This window comes from Myxocyprinus asiaticus, chromosome 40 (genome assembly GCF_019703515.2).
Source record: "Myxocyprinus asiaticus isolate MX2 ecotype Aquarium Trade chromosome 40, UBuf_Myxa_2, whole genome shotgun sequence".
Taxonomy (NCBI): Eukaryota; Metazoa; Chordata; class Actinopteri; order Cypriniformes; family Catostomidae; genus Myxocyprinus; species Myxocyprinus asiaticus.
Genome location: NC_059383.1, coordinates 1332431 through 1351867, shown reverse-complemented (window position 1 = coordinate 1351867; position 19437 = coordinate 1332431). Strand labels below are relative to the sequence as shown.

Genomic DNA, 19437 nt, shown 5'->3' with positions numbered 1-19437 from the left:
ACACACACAAACACATTTTCTTCTTTATTGTGACCTAAGATGTTTGGAAAAACACTTCCTGTTTATTTGGTGGCAGGGACTATAAACGGTTCAAGAAACAAAAATGAAAACAGAAAATTGTTTTTGCAGAACTTAACCTAAAACTGGAACAAAACATTATTTTAAAATGCTGGTAACCAGTTTATTTCGTTCAGAATTTTTTTTTTTTTCATGAAACCGAAGGCCAAATTGTTTATCACAGTAAATTTTGGGAACTACACAACTTCGTGTTGCCCGAAAAAATGAAACATGTGCTTTGATCCTGAAGCAAACTGCTGCATCACACATTTATTTGCTTAATTACCCATTGTGGATGTTACCAACTGTGTACAGGGTTGCCCCAAAAAAGGGGGGGCATTATGTTTGATTGCTCATATCTTAAAAATGCACAAGTGCATTTGCACGATTTTTGGAGCTCTTCTATGACTTTTTGTAAACAAGAAATTGACATCACTGTGACATAATGTTGAGCAATAACTTGCTACAAATACATAAGTAAATTGTGTAGCTAAGTTTTCAGTGCAGCAAACTTATGTGCTTCTCTTTTGCTATGTGGCCTCATTTTATTAGATTTTTTTGCCAAATGATTTACTTCACGATGATGTCACTGTGACGTTGTAGAACAAAAAGTAATAGAAGTATGACAAAATCGTGCAAACACCTTTATGCATTTTTAAGATAAGAGCAATCAAGCATAGTGGCCCTGTTTTTTTGTTTTTTTTTCACCCTGTATAATTACTACATATACTGTACATGCACGGCTAATCCAGATACAAGGAAGACATTAATAGAGGTAAAAAGTAAATTTTCCAAGTCTTCACTGAATTATTGTTAGATATGATGCATTCATACAGATCTGATGCTGTCGGATTTTGACAGAAGCAGGTCTGCAATTAAAATTATACTTAACTGTAAATTAACTGAATGCTTGTTATGATTTCTATGCTGATAAATCCATCACACAGGAAAACTATTTATTACTTATTTTGGTGAGGCAAGTGGCTTATTTTGGGCTTGTTTTTCCAGACCATGTTGCTTGTTTCTCTTGCGAGATTTGGCAACACTGCAATTGGTGTTTCACCCACCCATTAGCGTAGAGGACTGTCATTTTAAAAAGAACGTTATGAACCGTTATTTTATTTTGTTCTAACCGGTAACCTTTTGGAAAGGAGGCCACAGAACCTCTTAACCGAGAAAAAAAAAAATATGTTTTTGCTCAGAATAAACCGAAATGAAAAACATTTCATTTTTAGTCCCTGTTTGGTGGTGTTAAAAGGACAAATCTTGTGAAGATTCATTCTCAATATCACATCATGCTGCTATAGATTATTAAAGCAGCACTTGCTGATAAGTTAAGACTGGCACAGTGTCAAAACTTATAAAATGCAAGAGCTTTAATTGTTATATCTGCCCTCTTTTGTATCACACCAAACTAGCTGTTACTAGATGTTTCACTATTTGAAAACAATAATAGTGAAAATGACCCTATATAGAGGAATGATTATTGTACAGATGTATCTTGGTGGTCACTGAGTGTCTGTGTCTGTCTGTCTATCTATCTATCTATCTATCTATCTAGTATACTATATATATATATATATATATATATATATATATATATATATATATATATATATATATATAAAATATAACTCAGCAAAAAAAGAAACAGCAATTTTCAGCAAACTTAACATGTGTAAATATTTGTATGAACATAAGATTCAACAACTAAGACATAAACTGAACAAGTTTAACAGAAATGGAATAATGTGTCCCTGAACTGGGGGGGGGGGTGGGGGGTCAAAATCAAAAGTAACAGTCAGTATCTGGTTCAGTATTTGCCAGTTCTTGCTGTGAGATGTTACCCCACTCTTCCACCAAGGCACTCGCAAGTTCCCGGACATTTCTGGGGGGAATGGCCGTAGCCCTCACCCTCCAATCCAACAGGTCCCAGACATGCTCAATGGGATTGAGATCCGGGCTCTTCGCTGGCCATGGCAGAACACTGACATTCCTGTCTTGCAGGAAATCACACACAGAAAGAGCAGTATGGCTGGTGGCATTGTCATGCTGGAGGGTCATGTCAGGATGAGCCTGCAGGAAGGGTACCTCAAGAGTGAGGAGGATGTCTTCCCTGTAACGCACAGCGTTGAGATTGTCCACAATGACAACAAGCTCAGTCCGATGATGCTGTGACACACCGCCCCAGACCATGACGGACTCTCCACCTCCAAATCAATCCCGCTCCAGAGTACAGGCCTCGGTGTAACACTCATTCCTTCAACGATAAACGTGAGTCCGACCATTACCCCTGGTGAGACAAAACTGCGTCTCCTCAGTGAAGAGCACTTTTTGCCAGTCCTGTCTGGTCCAGCGAAGGTGGGTTTTTGCCCATAGGCGACGTTGTTGCCGGTGATGTCTGGTAAGGACCTGCCTTACAACAGGCCTACAAGCCCTCAGTCCAGCCTCTCTCAGCCTATTGCGGAGAGTCTGAGCACTGATGGAGGGATTGTGCGTTCATGGTGAAACTCAGGCAGTTGTTGTTGCCATCCTATACCTGTCCCGCAGGTGTGATATTCAGATGTACTGACCCTGTGCAGGTGTTGTTACACGTGGTCTGCCACTGCGAGGATGATCAGCTGTCCTTCCTGTCTCCCAGTAGTGCTGTCTTAGGCGTCTCACAGTACGGATATTGCAGTCTTCATGCCTCCATGCAGCAGGTCTAAGGCATGTTCACGCAGATGAGCCGGGACCCTGGGCATCTTTCTTTTGGTGTTTTTCAGAGTCAGTAGAAAGGTCTCTTTAGTGTCCTAAGTTTTATAACTGTGACCTTAATTGCCTACCGTCTGTAAGCTGTTAGTGTCTTAATGACCGTTCCACAGCTGCATGTTCATTAATTGTTTATGGTTCATTGAACAAGCATGGAAAACATTGTTTAAACCCTTTACAATAAAGATCTGTAAAGTTATTTGGATTTTTACTAAATTATCTTTAAAATACAGTGTCCTGAAAAAGGGACATTTCTTTTTTTGCTGAGTTTATATATATTCCTTGTCTGTCTCTTTTTTTTCTGCGTTAGCTTATTTACTACTCCAGCCACTCCGAGAACGTAGCAGTGCGATACTGAAGATATTGTTGACTTTTGCAAGACAAATTGCTTGCTGTGTTCCTCATTTGTAAGTTGCTTTGGATAAAAGCTTCTGCTAAATGATTAAATGCAAATGTAAATGTACACGTGTTGCGGCAGTTGTAAGCAAACCATTAGTTGAGAAGTTATACCAGCAACACTAGTTGACTGAAGAACCCTGGTTAAGTTCTTTGTGCCAAAATGTGTCAGTTTAAGATAATGTTTAACAAGTTCTGCAAAAAATGTTGCTGGTCTTCAAAATATGAAATACAAAATGTCAGTGTGATAAAGTTAATCTGAGAAGTGTCTGAATACTATAACGAGGCACTCTGTAATCTGAGAAAAGAATAAATGACATTATCATCATGTGCTCTCCCTTTTTTCACTTTCCTCCCTTCATCCAAACTACAACTGTGATCACACCAATGCATCACCAGTGCGGCTACATGACAGCATCTCAGAAGAGGGTCACCATTATCTCATCTTTGACTTGTAAGTTTCATACCATATTATACCAACCAAATTATACTCTAATAAACTCTAGACTAAAAAAAAAAAAAAAAAATTCAAACTGTATTAAAATTATTTGTTTGGAGAAGTGGTTGTTGAAATGTTGTTTATCTCTGTTCATGTCAGATTTTCTTTGGACAAAAATAACAAATTTTCTCATTTTAAAGTGACAGCAATTTTGACAAATTATGGTAATAGAAGCCTTCATAAAACTCCTGCCTTTTCAGAGCTGAAGTGTGCAATTTCTGCGGGCACCAAACAAATTGCAAAAATAAACATTGTTTCAAACTTCTTTCCTAAATACTTGTTATTGATCGAACAAACAGATGTCCCCTCCCCCCCAAGCTCATGCCATAGGTTGAGTCAATGTTGTTGTGTCGGGCTGGATAGGACAAACAGAGTAAGTTTTTAATGCACTACGAATGTCTTATAGTTATCTCTGAATGTTCAGCTGGAATAGAAAGTATTTGAGAATCAAAAGTTACACATTTCAGCTTTAAAATGGTCGGACATTGAGTAGCATAAATCAACCATTGTTTCAGGTCACATGATCCTTTAACAAGTGCCATTACTATTTTTATTTATTTTTCTTGTGGTTTAGAGTAACGGGTGGTGAGCTGTTTGAAGACATTGTTGCCAGGGAATATTACAGTGAAGCAGATGCCAGGTGGGTGGGGCGGGCACAAATGGACTGTATATATGAAGGTATTGCAGAAATAACACTGGAAACACTACAACACTGTTTGTAAAATCTCACATCACAATATATGCATTACTCCAAAGCAACACTACAAAAATCTGCAAATAAATCAAACACACAAAATGAAACTGTCCAAAGTACAGTCTCATTGCCTTGACTAAAGTCATGTACCCCACAATTTTTACACAGCTATTTGCGTTTTAATTTCTACAGACTGCTCCACATCAACTGGGTCTCATTCACTTACCTTTAGGGCTGCACGATTTGACCAAATCATATTACAATTCATTTGAAAAATATTGCAATTTGAATTGTGATATTATAAACATTTTAAATTCCATAATTCTGATGCTTACATACAGTATGAAGGCATTAAGAACAAAAAGGCATTCATCATTTAGATACAGCAGCTCTCATCTTCAACAGTGCAAAAACTACAAACTAGTAGGAAAAAACTAATAAAACAAACAAGAAGCATTCTCATTGTAAGGGTTGCATGGCTACTGATAGATCTGAATAGTCGACAAGTCGAAGCCATTACTGAAGTCAAATGCGTCGAGTTGTGATGTCACCTCCTTATAAGCACCTTTATTATAGAAGTGTGCAACAATAGGTATGTATTCATCGGGCTGTAACATACTTAAAAGTTAACATAAGTGTCTGAACATATTTAGCTTAGATTAGACTACCTGTAGCTGCAGACAGTTCCCCCTGCTCTTGCCGCAAATTGTTTAGATGGTTACGGGTGGCACCTCTCATGCTCTCTGGGATGAACTAAAGATATCTGAAGTGGGGATCTAGCATGCAGGTGACAATGGGGATACATTCTGTCAGGTCATCGGATTTTAACTTAAAGGTGCTTAAAGCAATTTTAGCGTTCTGAAGCTTTCACGTGACTGAGCTGTTGAATTACCCACACCCCCTCGTTACAAAACCCTGCCCTCCAAAGACAATTTTGAGACCAAAACCAAGCAAAAGAGCAGCATTGTTTGTTCCTGTGGCTGTCAAATTCAACAGTGGCACAATAGCGCCCTCAAATTACAAACATTATGAATCATAACTTCAATGATCTGCTTCAAATACAACTCTGAGAACGAGCAAAATGATTGACAGGTGAAAAGCGTCAAGGTCAGCGGACACATTTTTGTTTGCTGTTTACAAAGGCTACAGCTGTCACAGAGACAGGTGAGATATCTCAGGAAACTTATTTCATTAATATATTTAAGGGAGTAGGAAAATGTTTAGCATACTTTTCCATGAAAAAATCACTTACAGCACTTTTAAAGCACTTTTCAAAACGGTCGCCGAATGTGTATTTTAAGGAGTGAACAGCAACCAGGTCAGATGTCCCAACACACAAAGTTGTGCTGATCATGTTCATGAAAATAACTAGCTAGTGCCAGTTGGTGCTTTTTTAAATGATTATACAGAGGACTAGTATTTCTGTTATATTTGAAGGCCAATTTGCATATATTGCAGGTTACCTTAGCATTTGTGTCATCTTTATCAAAGTACCTTTGAACCTCCAGGCTATATCTGCTGTATTTCTTCTTTTTTTGACTTCACATTGTACATGCATATTGACACCTATTAGTCTATTGTGCAATCATTGTTTATTTTCTGATTACTTGCCTTTTCATCCACTACACTTCCAACAGATGCCATTTTTTTTAAATGGCATCCAAGTGGATCTCTCTTTTTTTTTTTTTTTTTGTCTCTTTAGTCTCTTTAGTGATTGTGTCTACGTCCACATTACATACACTTTTTTTTTTAACCCAATCAGCTATATGACATATTAGTAATTAAATACTGAATACTACTACTACTACTACAGCTGCTACTTTTAATAATAATCATAACCAGATTGGTAACATTTGTCAAGACACACATAGATGTTAGCTTGACAAAGCCTTGTGTGAGAGTTTAAAAAGTAAAATAAGCCAGACAGACAGATAGATAGATAGATTGCTAACAGCATGAATATAATGCCAATATTAGTTATTTATGTGCAGTGCAGGTCATGGTTTAAAATTATTAAACTAAGGAAATGTTAAGGTCCAGTGTTTAAACAAAGATTTTGTATGAACTGTAAGATTAATAACTAATGTCTTTTGAAGTTCATCCTGGATTAACTGCAGAAGTTCACATAGATGCATTTTGTTAGTTGGCTGATGAAGGCTTTTGTTGGCAATTAAATGAGTCTATGTATTCCATTTTAAGAGTGTAGTCCATCAATAAACACAGGTTATGCAGGCAGAGATCAATGAGGTGCATCGCAGTACAACCAGCAGGTCATTTCGGTCCAAGTCCAAGGTTCAGGCAGTAGCATATGAAGTATCCCATGTCTTATGGTTGGAGTTGGCATCAGTTCATCCTCTGAAGTCCATCATAATCGACAGAAGTGATGTCTGGATAGCACCGGCTGCATTTAGTCATCATCATTTAGAGACACATAGCAGTGGAGTCCGACACCAAGCAGGAACGGAGCTGGATCTGGACGGCTCTGTTAACCTCGGTATATGAATCCCGAAGTTGAGACAGGGAAACAAATAGAATAATATTTTCGTAGATGCCATTACATTTTTTGCAGAGTTATAGAGCATGATAAATGTTTCTGGTTAATTCTAATAGATATTTTCTAATAAAAACCTCATTGAAGCTGTGGTAACTAGTTTTTAAAGCTAATTTCAGGGAAATGTATAACAAAGTATGTTATAAATTTACACTAAATGTAATGTAAAACGTTATCAAGATTTACACTGCTAAATAAGGTAAAAACACATCATCACAGTCTGTGACATGGGTCTATAATTAGTGAATGAGACCTACTGTATTTAGGAAAGCAGAAGCTATGTTTGCTGTAACCAACACCATATATACCCCCTCTGGAATAAATAGTTAATATTGTATTCTCTATATTGGACTGAATGCTGATTTTGCTGCATTGGTTTGCTGTGTTTATGTGAATCACTTAATTTTTAGCATACTGTCTTGAAGATGAATATGTATATTAGTTTGACATTGACCAACGTATAGATGCATCACACAGTACTGTGCTGAAGTGCTATATAGGCAATGCATTCCACAATGTGAGTGAAATGAATGTCTTGTTTTGCCTGTAGTCACTGCATTCAGCAGATTTTGGAGGCAGTGCTTCATTGTCATCAAATGGGAGTCGTCCATAGAGATTTGAAGGTACAATTCAACATTTCATAATAATTAACCTTTAAGATTTTACATTATTTTAGCCCTCATTTATTTGTTTGGTTCATTCATCACTCCCTGATTGTCTCCAGGTGTGCCCATTTCATTCTGTGTATACTGTGTAACTTTAATGTTTTTCTTATCTCTTGTCTAGCATTGTTCAGTGTAACTCAGTTTATTTGGTGAGTTTTTGCACTGCTTTTGTGTTTTTGCTTTGCAAAGTGTTTAATATGATTCTTGTTAAGCCGGTGGCATACTAGCAGACTCCAAACTCCATTTTGGCAGAGGGTTTGACTCATGCAGACTGTTTTGCTGAGATCTTGCTCTCTTCAGTCCAATTAAGAATGGTGGAGGGGTGACAAACTCTATCAAAGTCCCCTGTCCCCTGTGCTTGTCCTATCTGCTCAAACTCCAGAATGTGTTTGTATCCCCAGCCAATGTGCCTGTGCCATCAGTCCCAGCTCCGATGTGTGTGTCTTCTATTACTGTGTGTAAGCCAATTCTTGTCTTTGACATTTTGTCTGGCCATGTCTTCTTGACCGTCTCCTTGGATATGGTTCATGTTGCAGTTGTTGCTTTGGCTATTGCAGCTCTTGCCTCTCAGATTGGATAGAATGTTTAACCACTGACAAAAACAAATGAACAAACAAAAACCACTGAAAGATGAACATTTTGGCAGAATGAGAGTAGACCTAAATGAAATGCTGTAAACATCACTTCATGGTTTTTTGAACGTGGCAGCCATCATCATAATCTCAATTATTTATTTGAATTACGTGTCCCTCATCTATCCAAGACTGAACTAGAACTGAGGTTTTTCATGTGACTGGATGTGGCATAAATTGAGAATAGTAGGATACCATTGATATGATATGATGATGTGATGAGTTTAGGGTATAGGTTGTAATGATGATGGTATGTGTTCTATTCTAGACCCTATAATATTCATACAGAAACATATCCTGTTTCATATGGAACTGGTTTGTGATTGTGGACATGAAGGATGGAGCCTTTCATGTCCACATTGCTCCTCATCACAGGCGATTTCCTCATTACAGGTTTTCTTTCAGAGAAGTTTAGTCTCTTTCATTTTTAATGTTAAGTTCTTTAATACACCGCTGCTACAACTATCAAAGCACCGGTTGTTTACTGTTGGACCTCAAATCCTCTTCTGTGGGTAATATTCCTGTTATTAAACATAATCCAGGTTTATTTGTGAGGTGTTGTGGAGAGTATTTTTCAGGAGTCATTTTGCTGATTTTGTCTGACACTGCCATAATAAATAGTTGAGGTAAAATAGGCTCATCAAACTGTTGGATGCCGTGACCTACATGTTGCATGCCCGCAATATTCATAAACAGTTCTTTTGAAAGGGGAGCTAGGATCACGCTGTGACTCCAAACGCTCTGCTTACATTAAAGTGCATTATTCTGCGTCCCCGTTGGACAAATGTGGTTTTGTGCCACTCTTTATCGAAGACTTTCTCGCTTCTTACATTTCTTACTTTGATAGTTTTGAGTGACAAGAGATTATAGTTAATTAGCATGTTTTAATATCCGTTAGTTCCCCTGTTAAATGGCTGAGCTTAACATCTATACATCCTTATGTAACACGTCTTAGAGTTCGGTGTTAAATGGGTTCCTTAACACTGACTATACAATAGTCAAATAATAGCTCAGGCAACAAATCATCAATTACTTACACAGTACCTCATATTTTGTGCAGGGAACTGGGGCTAAATACTGTACATAACAGTAGTGTACAAAAGTATTTCCCAACCCTGCTCCTGAATCCTGAAGGGAGTGTTATTAAAATTTTTGTGTCCAGTTTTGAAAGCATTTTTTATTTTCACACACTGTCTGCATTAAGCATCCAATTCACTAAAGGAATTATGCAAATTAACCACAAACATGCCCCAAATGTTTTAGCTGAACACATTTTGCAAGGCACAATTGCCATTTTGTGGGTAGTTAGTGAATAAGATGTTTTCACAGAAATACCACAAGTGAAAGTGTTCCAATTATTATTTTATTTTTTATTTTTTTTATTTGTAATTTTTCTCCCAATTTGGAATGCCAAATTCCCACTACTTAGTGGGTCCTCGTGGTGGCGCGGTTACTCACCTCAATCCGGGTGGCGGAGGACAAGTCTCAGTTGCCTCCGCTTCTGAGACCGTCAGTCCACGCATCATATCACGTGGCTGTGCATGACTCCACGGAGACTCCCAGCATGTGGAGAATCATGCTACTCTCCGCGATCCACGCACAACTTACCACGTGCCCCATTGAGAGCAAGAACCACTAATTGTGAGCACGAGGAGGTTACCCCATGTGACTTTACCCTCCCTAGCAACCGGGCCAATTTGGTTGCTTAGGAGACCTGGCTGGAGTCACTCAGCACACCCTGGATTCGAACTCGCGAATCCAGGGGTGGTAGTCAGCGTCAGTACTTGCTGAGCTACCCAGGCCCCTGAAAGTGTTCCAATTGTATAGTAAATTTACCCGTTGCTTGAGATTATTGGCTGGCCATTGTGAGAGAAACATTCTGTTTAGAAACCCACAACTGTGCTTAAGTCCATGAAGTAATATACCATTGTAACTTTCCTAGAACCCAGAACAGAAAAACTAAACTAAAGCAAAATCTGATTAATACACCTACATTTTTGTCTATTATCAGTTCTGTCAATGTCTGATTGTGTTAAGACCAGAGGGAAAAAAATCATTGTGTCATTTTCTTGCATTGCCATTTTATTGATATGCATGTCGACCCTTAAAATGGGTCTAATTATGAACTGATTTTGATAGTTATGTGCATTTTGTTGTACATGTAAATGTAATCTCATCCTATTTCTGTGTTTTGTTTGTGTTTGTAGCCAGAGAACCTGCTTCTGGCCTCCAAGTCCAAAGGTGCAGCTGTGAAGTTAGCAGACTTTGGCCTTGCTATTGAGGTTGAAGGGGATCAACAGGCTTGGTTTGGTAAAGACTGATTCATCATTCCACCACACAGCATTATGTAAAGAGATGAATTACAACAGAAAAGCAATCAGGTGAAAAGAAAGACAAAAAGGAACCTGGTTTCAGGATGTAAAGGGTGATTGGTATGGTTGGTCATGGTTGTTAACACCTAGAGCATAATATTAACATGAGGAGGTATTTAGGAAGGAACTGAGAGGAGTAAAATGCAACTTGATGTTAAACATACATCAGCCTTAAACAGTGTTTATCTTGTCAAAGAACTGATGAAAATGTTCATTGACAAAGGGGTTTTTATTTAATCAACAATAACGAATATGAAAAATGCATCATGGTGATAATTAGATGTTATTTATTATAAAACTGTTGACAAATATATGAAAAAAACAAACAAAAAAACTCTGCAATACAATGCACTGACAATGTATTTAGAAGAAGAAAAATATAGAAAGACCTGTTTAAAATAATCCAGATAATATCCTCAACATAAACATAATATTACAGCTTATATCTGCAGAGACAATTAAGTAAATCACAGGTGAACAATTACCCAGTTTTAACCCACTAGCAGCTCGTGACCACATATATAGGTGGAGCAGATTCTTGCTCTGAGCGCTATAGGTTACGTATAACCACAGGGAAGATTTACATTATTCAATTCATTGAACACATAAACGTGCATCCTGGCAGAATGTGTTGACTCCATGCATTATTCCGCCACATGGTGGAACTCTAAAATTGATTTGTAGATGTAATAAGAACTCTTAAAATGCCTGTGCTTTGTTGTATACAACATTGCCAAAGTATCAATACACACACAAAAACCAAAAAAAACAAAAACAAAAAAAAACCCAGTAATAATAATAATAAAACGGTGCCAGTAATGATAATAAACATAATAATAACAACAAAGTATTTAATTAAATAAAATTAAACATTCAACAAGACATTAAAGAAGTTAAAGAATAATTATATTTGAATGAAAATCTGAGTATGTATAAAACTTGCTCTCTAAAAAGGCAGCCATTTTGGGTAGACATCGCTGTAGTCCTTACCAAACAACACTTGTCACATCAGTCAGTCAGCGCTTAAACTTTGCTGAGGCTTTTTTCTTTATAAAAAGCTCAAACTTTTATACAAGTTCTAAGAATTTTGTGACTCTTAAAGGGATAGTTCATTGACTCACCTTCATGCCATCCCAGATATGTATGACTTTCTTCTGCAGAACACACATGAAGATTTTTAGAAGAATATCTCAGCTCTGTAGATCCATACAATGCAAGTGAATGGTGGACTTTAAATTTGAAATCTTCAAAACTCTAAAGGCAGCATAAAAGTAATTCATATGACTCCAGTGATTAAATCCATGTCTTCAGAAGTGATATGATAGGTGTGGGAAACAAAGTCTTTTTTTTATGTTAAATAAATAACTACTGCAAAAATTTTGTCATGTTCACGTAAATTTCGTGAGACCAGGGCTGCGTTTCCCAATAGCATTGCAAGCTTAAGTTGATCTTAGAGACCATTGGCACCAATGGCTTCTACGATCTACGTAGGCTTACGATGCTTTTGGGAAACGCAACCCAGGCTGCTTTATTTGAATGTTTCGGCATGAATACCATGACACCAGTGTGTTAGAATTAGGTACTAGTGACATCATTATGCATTGACGTAAAAGAACCGCTGAATTTTTTACAAATGTTTAACTGGTTCATTGAAACGAACAGTGGAAATAAATCTTAAGACTTTCAATCACAATAATGCAGTGTGAGCAGCACAGCAAAAATAGACTTGGTGCTGAAACAACTGCAGCAGTGCTGCTTCTGTGATGCTTCGCACTGCATCCAATGTGAAAACTCTAACCTGTTAACATGGTCCCCCCAAAAAAAGACCTGCTTCTGCTCTGCTTTGCAGAGCGATGTGCAACAAGTGTTAGAATTTAGATACACTCAAGACTAACATTTGCTCTAAGCGGCTCAAATGTTGTTGAAGATCTGCAGGAAGGAGAGAAAGATGGTGATTCATAGTGCAAAACAGATGTTCTTTAAACATAGGATAACTGGGTAATTTTACAGAAAAGAATTATAAAATAAAAACTAGACCTGCTTTTAAATACAGGAGCCAGTATTTTCAACACATTTACGGCTTAACAAAATACATTATTGTCAGTCTGTTGTAAGGTTCTGTGTTTTCGATTGGATGAATATTTTGGTGGGGTATTGTGCTACCTGCCCTTAAGCCACAGCTGCTTAAACCAGACTGATCTCATGTGACACAATACATTCATATTCACAACAGAAGCTTTCTTACCAATGTGAGATACAGTTTAATTACAAATCTAAGATCTCTAAGTCTCTCTAAATATAAGTGAGACATCAAGCTTAGGGCATTTGCACTGTAAGCATGTGAGAATATTTTTTTGTTTTTTTGTTTTGTTTTATGCAACATCTACAGTGGGAGCAACTTAATTAAAAAAACAAAACAAAAAAAAACAACAAAAAAAAAACATTCACAACCTATTTTTACTTCTTAATATGAAGTATTTTAAAAAGTGAAAGAGGATATTCAATGAGAGAAAAAAAAAAAAATGCTGGGCAGGACTGGACTTTTAACCATGGGAATAAAAGCTGATATCAGCTGAAAAGGAAGGCCAATTCAGAGGCAGAGCAAGTTATTACATTTTGATGGAAGATTATCATAATTTTTTTCTTAACAAGCACTAATACATCATGCACAAAAAGATGAGACAACAGGATTAAGAAAGTAAATCAGTATTTTGATTTCATGTTTTCACGACATTAAGTGTAATGAGATAGTAGTGAGCTCTGTGGTTTACATAGAACAGATGAAACAGACTTGACAGGACTTTTCCATTAATACCAATCAAACTCTTCATGAGGTGTGTTTTTTTTTCAAGCATAGGCCCAGGTGATTAATGTTTTAATCATGTCTCTTCAGGCTTTGCGGGCACTCCTGGTTACCTGTCCCCTGAAGTCTTAAGGAAGGACCCTTATGGAAAAGCTGTAGATCTGTGGGCATGTGGTTAGTGTCTTGTTTGATTAATTCCAGTTGAGGAGAACAAATCTGAATTTTCAAATCAAGCCAAAGCATTCATGATATCCATATGAAGAAATGTTTTACTGAAGTACTGATCAAATGTTAGGATCTAAAAGTTCTTTATGCTGGAAGATGTTTTTCCTGTTGAGGCACTCCCCTTTTGAAGCACATACAACATGGAAATGGCGCACCCTGACTAAAATAATTGCAGTTTGTTAACCCTTTGGGACACAGGCATATTTTGGTTTCTTCTGAAAGAGGATTCTTAGGGCTTTATTAAAAATGAGTAGTAAAAGTAAAAAAGAAAAACAATTAGTTTAGCCTATGCATATTAGAACTTAAGAGTTTATTTTATTTTATAAATATCTTAAAAATGTCACTTTAAATTTGAAGATGACAGCACAAAAAAATAGGCTCCTGCAAACTTTTTTCAGTGTTTAGGCATATTTCTAAGAATGACCACTTGGAAACTCAAAGGACACTTGCTTGGTTGTTTTGAATAAAATGCCTCCTTTTTTTAAAGTAATTTGTAGGCGGCTTATTTTGTTTGTAAGACTCCACTGTGGGAATAGATCATATACAGTTTTACAACTAGAATGCTGCTTGGGGTACATTATGTGTTGGATAAAGTTTTTTTTTTTTTTTGGACTAAAACTACAATCAGTGGACTGGATGCTTGTCATAAATAGTTTACTCATGTGTGACAGACTGGATTTGTCTTTGGCTCGATATTTCATAATGAAGGTGTTAATTCTCGCTTTTTATTTTAATAATTTTAACAAATTATTATATAACTGTCGCTGGAACATTCCAATCAGCTTAACACTGACCTTTCAAATGATGTATAGTTTGTCAACATTAATAAAATTTTTGGATGGTACAGTATATAGTACATGTAAATTTCCCACAGGCATGTCAACATTGTGCTTGGGCTATCAATACAAACAGTGAAAAGTTTTAAGAAATAACTCTCAGAACGGTAGCCTACTTGTTTAATCAGATTATATGGTGGAACTAACTGTTGTATACCATATTTTGGTCACAGGATCATTCCCATGCTTAATATTATTGCAATTTTATTTTAAACTGTGAAAAAATAATAAAGAAAATGTACGTGTGTACAATTATTTTGCTATTATACCTCCTTTTCACTACTGACCATTGGTAAAATAACATATATGCCATAAAGATCACCAATGTCACATGGAAAAGTTTTCTATATATATATATATATATACACACTACCGGTCAAAAGTTTTGAAACACTTATTCTTTATTATAATTTTTTCACATTTTAGAATAATAGTAGTCATCAAAACTATGGAATAACATAAATGGAACTGTGGGAATTATGTTGTGACAACAAAATCCAAAAATAAATCATAACTGTGTTATATTTTAACATCTTCAAAGTACTCACCCTTTGCCTAGAATTTGCAGACAATGTACTCTTGACATTTTCTCAACCAACTTCTAGAGGTATTACCCTGGGATGCTTTTTAAACAGTATTGAAGGAGTTTCCATCTATGTTGGGCACTTATTGGCTGCTTTTCTTTATTATTTGGTCCAAGTCATCAATTTCAAAAACTTTTTTTTTTTAATACAATTTTAGTTTTATAATGAAATAAATTAATATGGTGGCACAATTATATTTTTGTCTACAAAATTAATTTCAAACATTTAAGCATACGCCTTCAGATCAAAAGATTTTTAAGATCATGAGGAACATTTCAGTCAAGAGTTTCAAAACTTTTGACCGGTAGTGTGTATATATATATATATATATATATATATATATATATATATATATATATGTGTGTGTGTGTAATTTTATTTTTTTCAATTGGGCTTTAAGTTATGTAATTTAAATTCCATCTCATTGTCTGCTTTAGGTGTGATTCTCTATATTCTGCTTGTTGGATATCCACCATTCTGGGATGAAGACCAGCATCGTCTCTATCAGCAAATTAAAGCTGGGGCCTATGATGTCAGTTAAAGCATCTTTATATAATAATAATGATGATGATAACATTAAAGTTTTGGTTGAAAGATTTTATTAAAATTTTGAATTTTGAATTTAGTTTTTCAATTTCATTTAAAATTTTATTTTCAATTAAGTTTAGTTTTTGTTTTTCACTCTGTGATTGTTTGTAATTTTTTCAGTGTTTTCTAGTTTAAATTTAATTTTTTATTTTAGTTTTAGTATATTAGGGCTGGCAAAGCAAATGTGTTAATTGCTATAATTTAAATGTTTAATGGCCTTATTTATTTCAGGGCAGTCTTGTTAGAATTCTGTTTGTGTTTACTCATTTCCCTAGTGTGTGTGTTAGTTTTTGGGTGCTTCTCATTTCAAAAATTTTGCATCCTCGTTTCCTTTCCTTGCTTCTTTACATTGCTTCCTAGCTCCTCCCTCTTAGGAAAAGAGGAAAGGATGCAAGGAAAGGAAACGGGGACTGAGGAATCGAATTAAGTTGTATTTGTAAAATAGAATGTCACTCACTCGTCATTTCAGAGCGCCGTCTCTGCACAGCTACGTAACCCTGGAACGCTTCCCGTTATGTTGTTGAAATTAGATTTTGATATATTCATAATAAATCCTAATAATTTAAGATGCACTATTGAAGTATTTCATAATAATGGTTTATTTAAACTGCAAATGTAAAACATGAATCAAAACTGTTGTGCAAGATGTCAACCTATGCATTTTTGCTCAAGTCTCCTCGGGAAGCTTCCTTTGTCCTCTCTTCTCATGGTGCATTTAGTGCACTATGAAGGACACATCAACTCTCTAAATGCACCGCGAGGAGGCGAGGATCAAGGATGAAAGAAGCTTCCCGAGGAAGCACAGGAGCATCCTATGCAGAAGACTTTTTGGTCAAAGCATCTGACACACGTACTGTATAAATTCTTCTCCCTCTTCACTTCTGACACAACAGTTTTACTTAATGTTTCACCTTTGCGGTTTAAATATACAATAAATATCACATACTTTAACAGTGCATCTTAAATTATTAGTTTTATTATGAATATATTAATAAATCAAGTTTCAACAACATAACAGCAAGCACACCACTGTAATGCAGCTGTGCAGAGATAGCACTCTGAAGTGACGCACGAGTGAGCAGGACATTTCATTTGACAAATCCGTCTTGTTTCGATTCCACTGTCCTCATTTCCTTTCCTTGCATCCTTTCCTCGTTCCGTAGAAGGAGCAAGGAAAGAATATGAGAATGCACAATTTCAGAAATTAAAAGCACCCCAAACATTTTGGATGTCTCCTTTATCTAACACACCTGATTCTACTTAGTAGCTAATTAGTAGTGCTTCATGATCTGAATTGATTGTGCCAGTAGTGTTACTGGTACTCCAGTAAAGGATTGAGAAACACTCAGTGAAGGTTCTGAGAAGCACCCTTGAAGTTTCATGTGCTTCCCTGCCTCACCACTTCCTCTTTATCTTCAGTCAATCCTGTCAAGTTTCATTGTTACCATGTGCAAATTGTCTAGAAGTACCCACCGGCAGCTAAAGTCTCACAAGAGTCTCATTTGTTATTACTGAAGTTACGTTTAGGATTAAATTTAGTTCTTAGGTTAAGGTTAAGCTGTGTTTTAAGTTCTTTGCCAGATTTTCTTGTGTAGTTTTCTGTCATCTTGTTTCCTGTTACTTTTTATTTGCCTTTCTGGATTTCCTGGTTTCCTTAATCACTTGTTTCCTGCCTGCTCTGGTTTTTATCCCAGCCTTATTTTCAAACCTTGCACCTGTCTACTGTTTTTGGATTTTCAGCTGCTTGTTAATTTTTGTGATCTACTCTTGAGTTTTTGCCAGCTCCTGTTTTGGAATTCTAGGTTTATACCTTTTTGTGGACTTTTTGTTTTTGAGTTTGCCTGATTTGTTGCATGTTTACTGTTTAATTATCAGTTTTAGTACTTGTATTCGTTAAAGCTGATGTGTGTAATTTTTGCGACGTTAAAATTATTTCCTGTATCCCAGCTTAATATGGTGAGTTAACTTTAAGTCAGCCATTCATAGGTTGATTTCATCTAAAAGTATAAGGACTATGTCTCTGTGGTGCTATCAAAACATCCCTCTGTTTATTTGAGGGGCATGTCCAGCCCGACACAACAACACTGACTCATCCAATGGTGTGAGTTTGAGGCAGGGCTGTTTGTACAATCAAGGGAAGATGGGGGGAGTATTCTGGAGTCTGTATGAAAACACTGATTATTTTTTGCATTGAGTGACGCTAGTGTCACGGAAATAACACACTTCAGCTTTAAATTCACTTAACCGTCCTTCTCTGTCTGCGCTTGAGTCCTCCCCTCTCAAATCTCTGACAGGTCTTGCATTGTCACTATGTAGTTGCGTTTTCATGTTTAATACATTTAAATGTACTGGTGGGTTGAAAATAATCACTACAGGATCCAAAAATATCTTTTGGGGTTTTATGCTGATGGCTGTTTATTAAAAAAGAAAAGAAAAAAAAACAAAACAAAAAACAACGGTCGATGTTTATTTTATATATATATATATATATATATATATAAGGAATAAAGAAAATACAAAAACATGAAATACAAAAATGAAATACGAAAATGAATCACAGGAATGAAATACAGTAGAGGCTAATGTTAAAAGAAAATACAAGCAGGGCATTAGCTTACCCATATGCTCCAGTATACATCACCTTAATACTTGTTTATATTATTCATAGCATTTTATGCTTTTAACACATGCTTAAACACTCACAGTATTTTATGCATTTTTAACCAGGCTTTAAGGACATGCATAACAGTTTAAAACAATAGAATTCTCATATTTTCAATTATAACACATATTACGCTTATTCACTTAACTGGAAAACACTCTGGGCTATAAATCATCAAACAAGACATGATCAACACAAAATTTACAAACCCAGTACTCACATTTATGCAAAAACATGGTTAAACTCCACACATGCAACCCCACATGCATCCTTTAAAAATGATCCATAACAAACACTCAATTTTAACATATGACTTATCTGAACACATATTTAATGCAATTTAACAACATTTGTTAAATTTGATATTTACCCAAGAATTCTGAACCAATGAACAAAACTGGGAGCTCTCTTGCACAACATATGCCAGAAGCGTGTTGCAAAAATCCGGTGCTGCAAAACTCCAGTTCTTAAAAAGGGCCACGTCCAATTTATGACTAGAGTTAAATTACATAACATTTCTCCACTTGGGTACATAAAGGTTTAAAATTTTAAAACAACAGCTGAGCCACTCTAGCGGTATTTCTGCGCAAAAATCTTCATCTTATTCACTAACCACCCACAAACTAGTTTAAGCAGGCACGATCCGCACTGAAATTGTGCTTCGTCTTAAGTATTTAAATTAAGTAATTTACATTCTTTTCCATGCAAACATTCCTTATTAATATGTAAAAAAGGCTTATTATAGATTGCGTTTCATTGACAAAAAGTGCCTAGCACTATTAACATTGTGCAATTACTGCCAGAAGAAAGCATGCAGTATAATGTATTTTATTTAAAAGAGATGTTTTCATATCAGCAGTAAATTCACCAAAAATATTATCAAATGATGGTGAAGAGTATTAAAACCTGGCATATATCCATATGCACTGTGTAGACATGCACACTTTCTGCATGTTAAAGAGAAGATTCAGGCGTCTGGATCACAGTAGTCAGTGATGCTGTTCAGTCCTGCCAAAGTGTGTCAGATAACGGTGGTCTGTTGCATCCTCCACTATATAGCAGTCAGTATCAGCCCGAAAGATCAGAATTGTGCATGCAAATTGCATTCAGCAGTGATTTTCT

General features: G+C 36.1%; 1 protein-coding gene across 3 annotated transcripts in view; it reads left to right on the top strand.

The window, feature by feature from the left end:
- LOC127430666 (calcium/calmodulin-dependent protein kinase type II subunit alpha-like) overlaps positions 1-19437 on the top strand; it is a 144168-nt gene that overhangs the window by 60562 nt on the left and 64169 nt on the right. For all 3 annotated transcript variants that reach the window (XM_051680603.1, XM_051680604.1, XM_051680601.1), the window contains exons 4-9: positions 3604-3658; positions 4278-4343; positions 7499-7571; positions 10453-10555; positions 13511-13594; positions 15503-15597. In XM_051680603.1, the coding sequence (XP_051536563.1) occupies positions 3604-3658; positions 4278-4343; positions 7499-7571; positions 10453-10555; positions 13511-13594; positions 15503-15597 (476 nt within the window). The remainder of the gene's footprint in view (positions 1-3603; positions 3659-4277; positions 4344-7498; positions 7572-10452; positions 10556-13510; positions 13595-15502; positions 15598-19437) is intronic.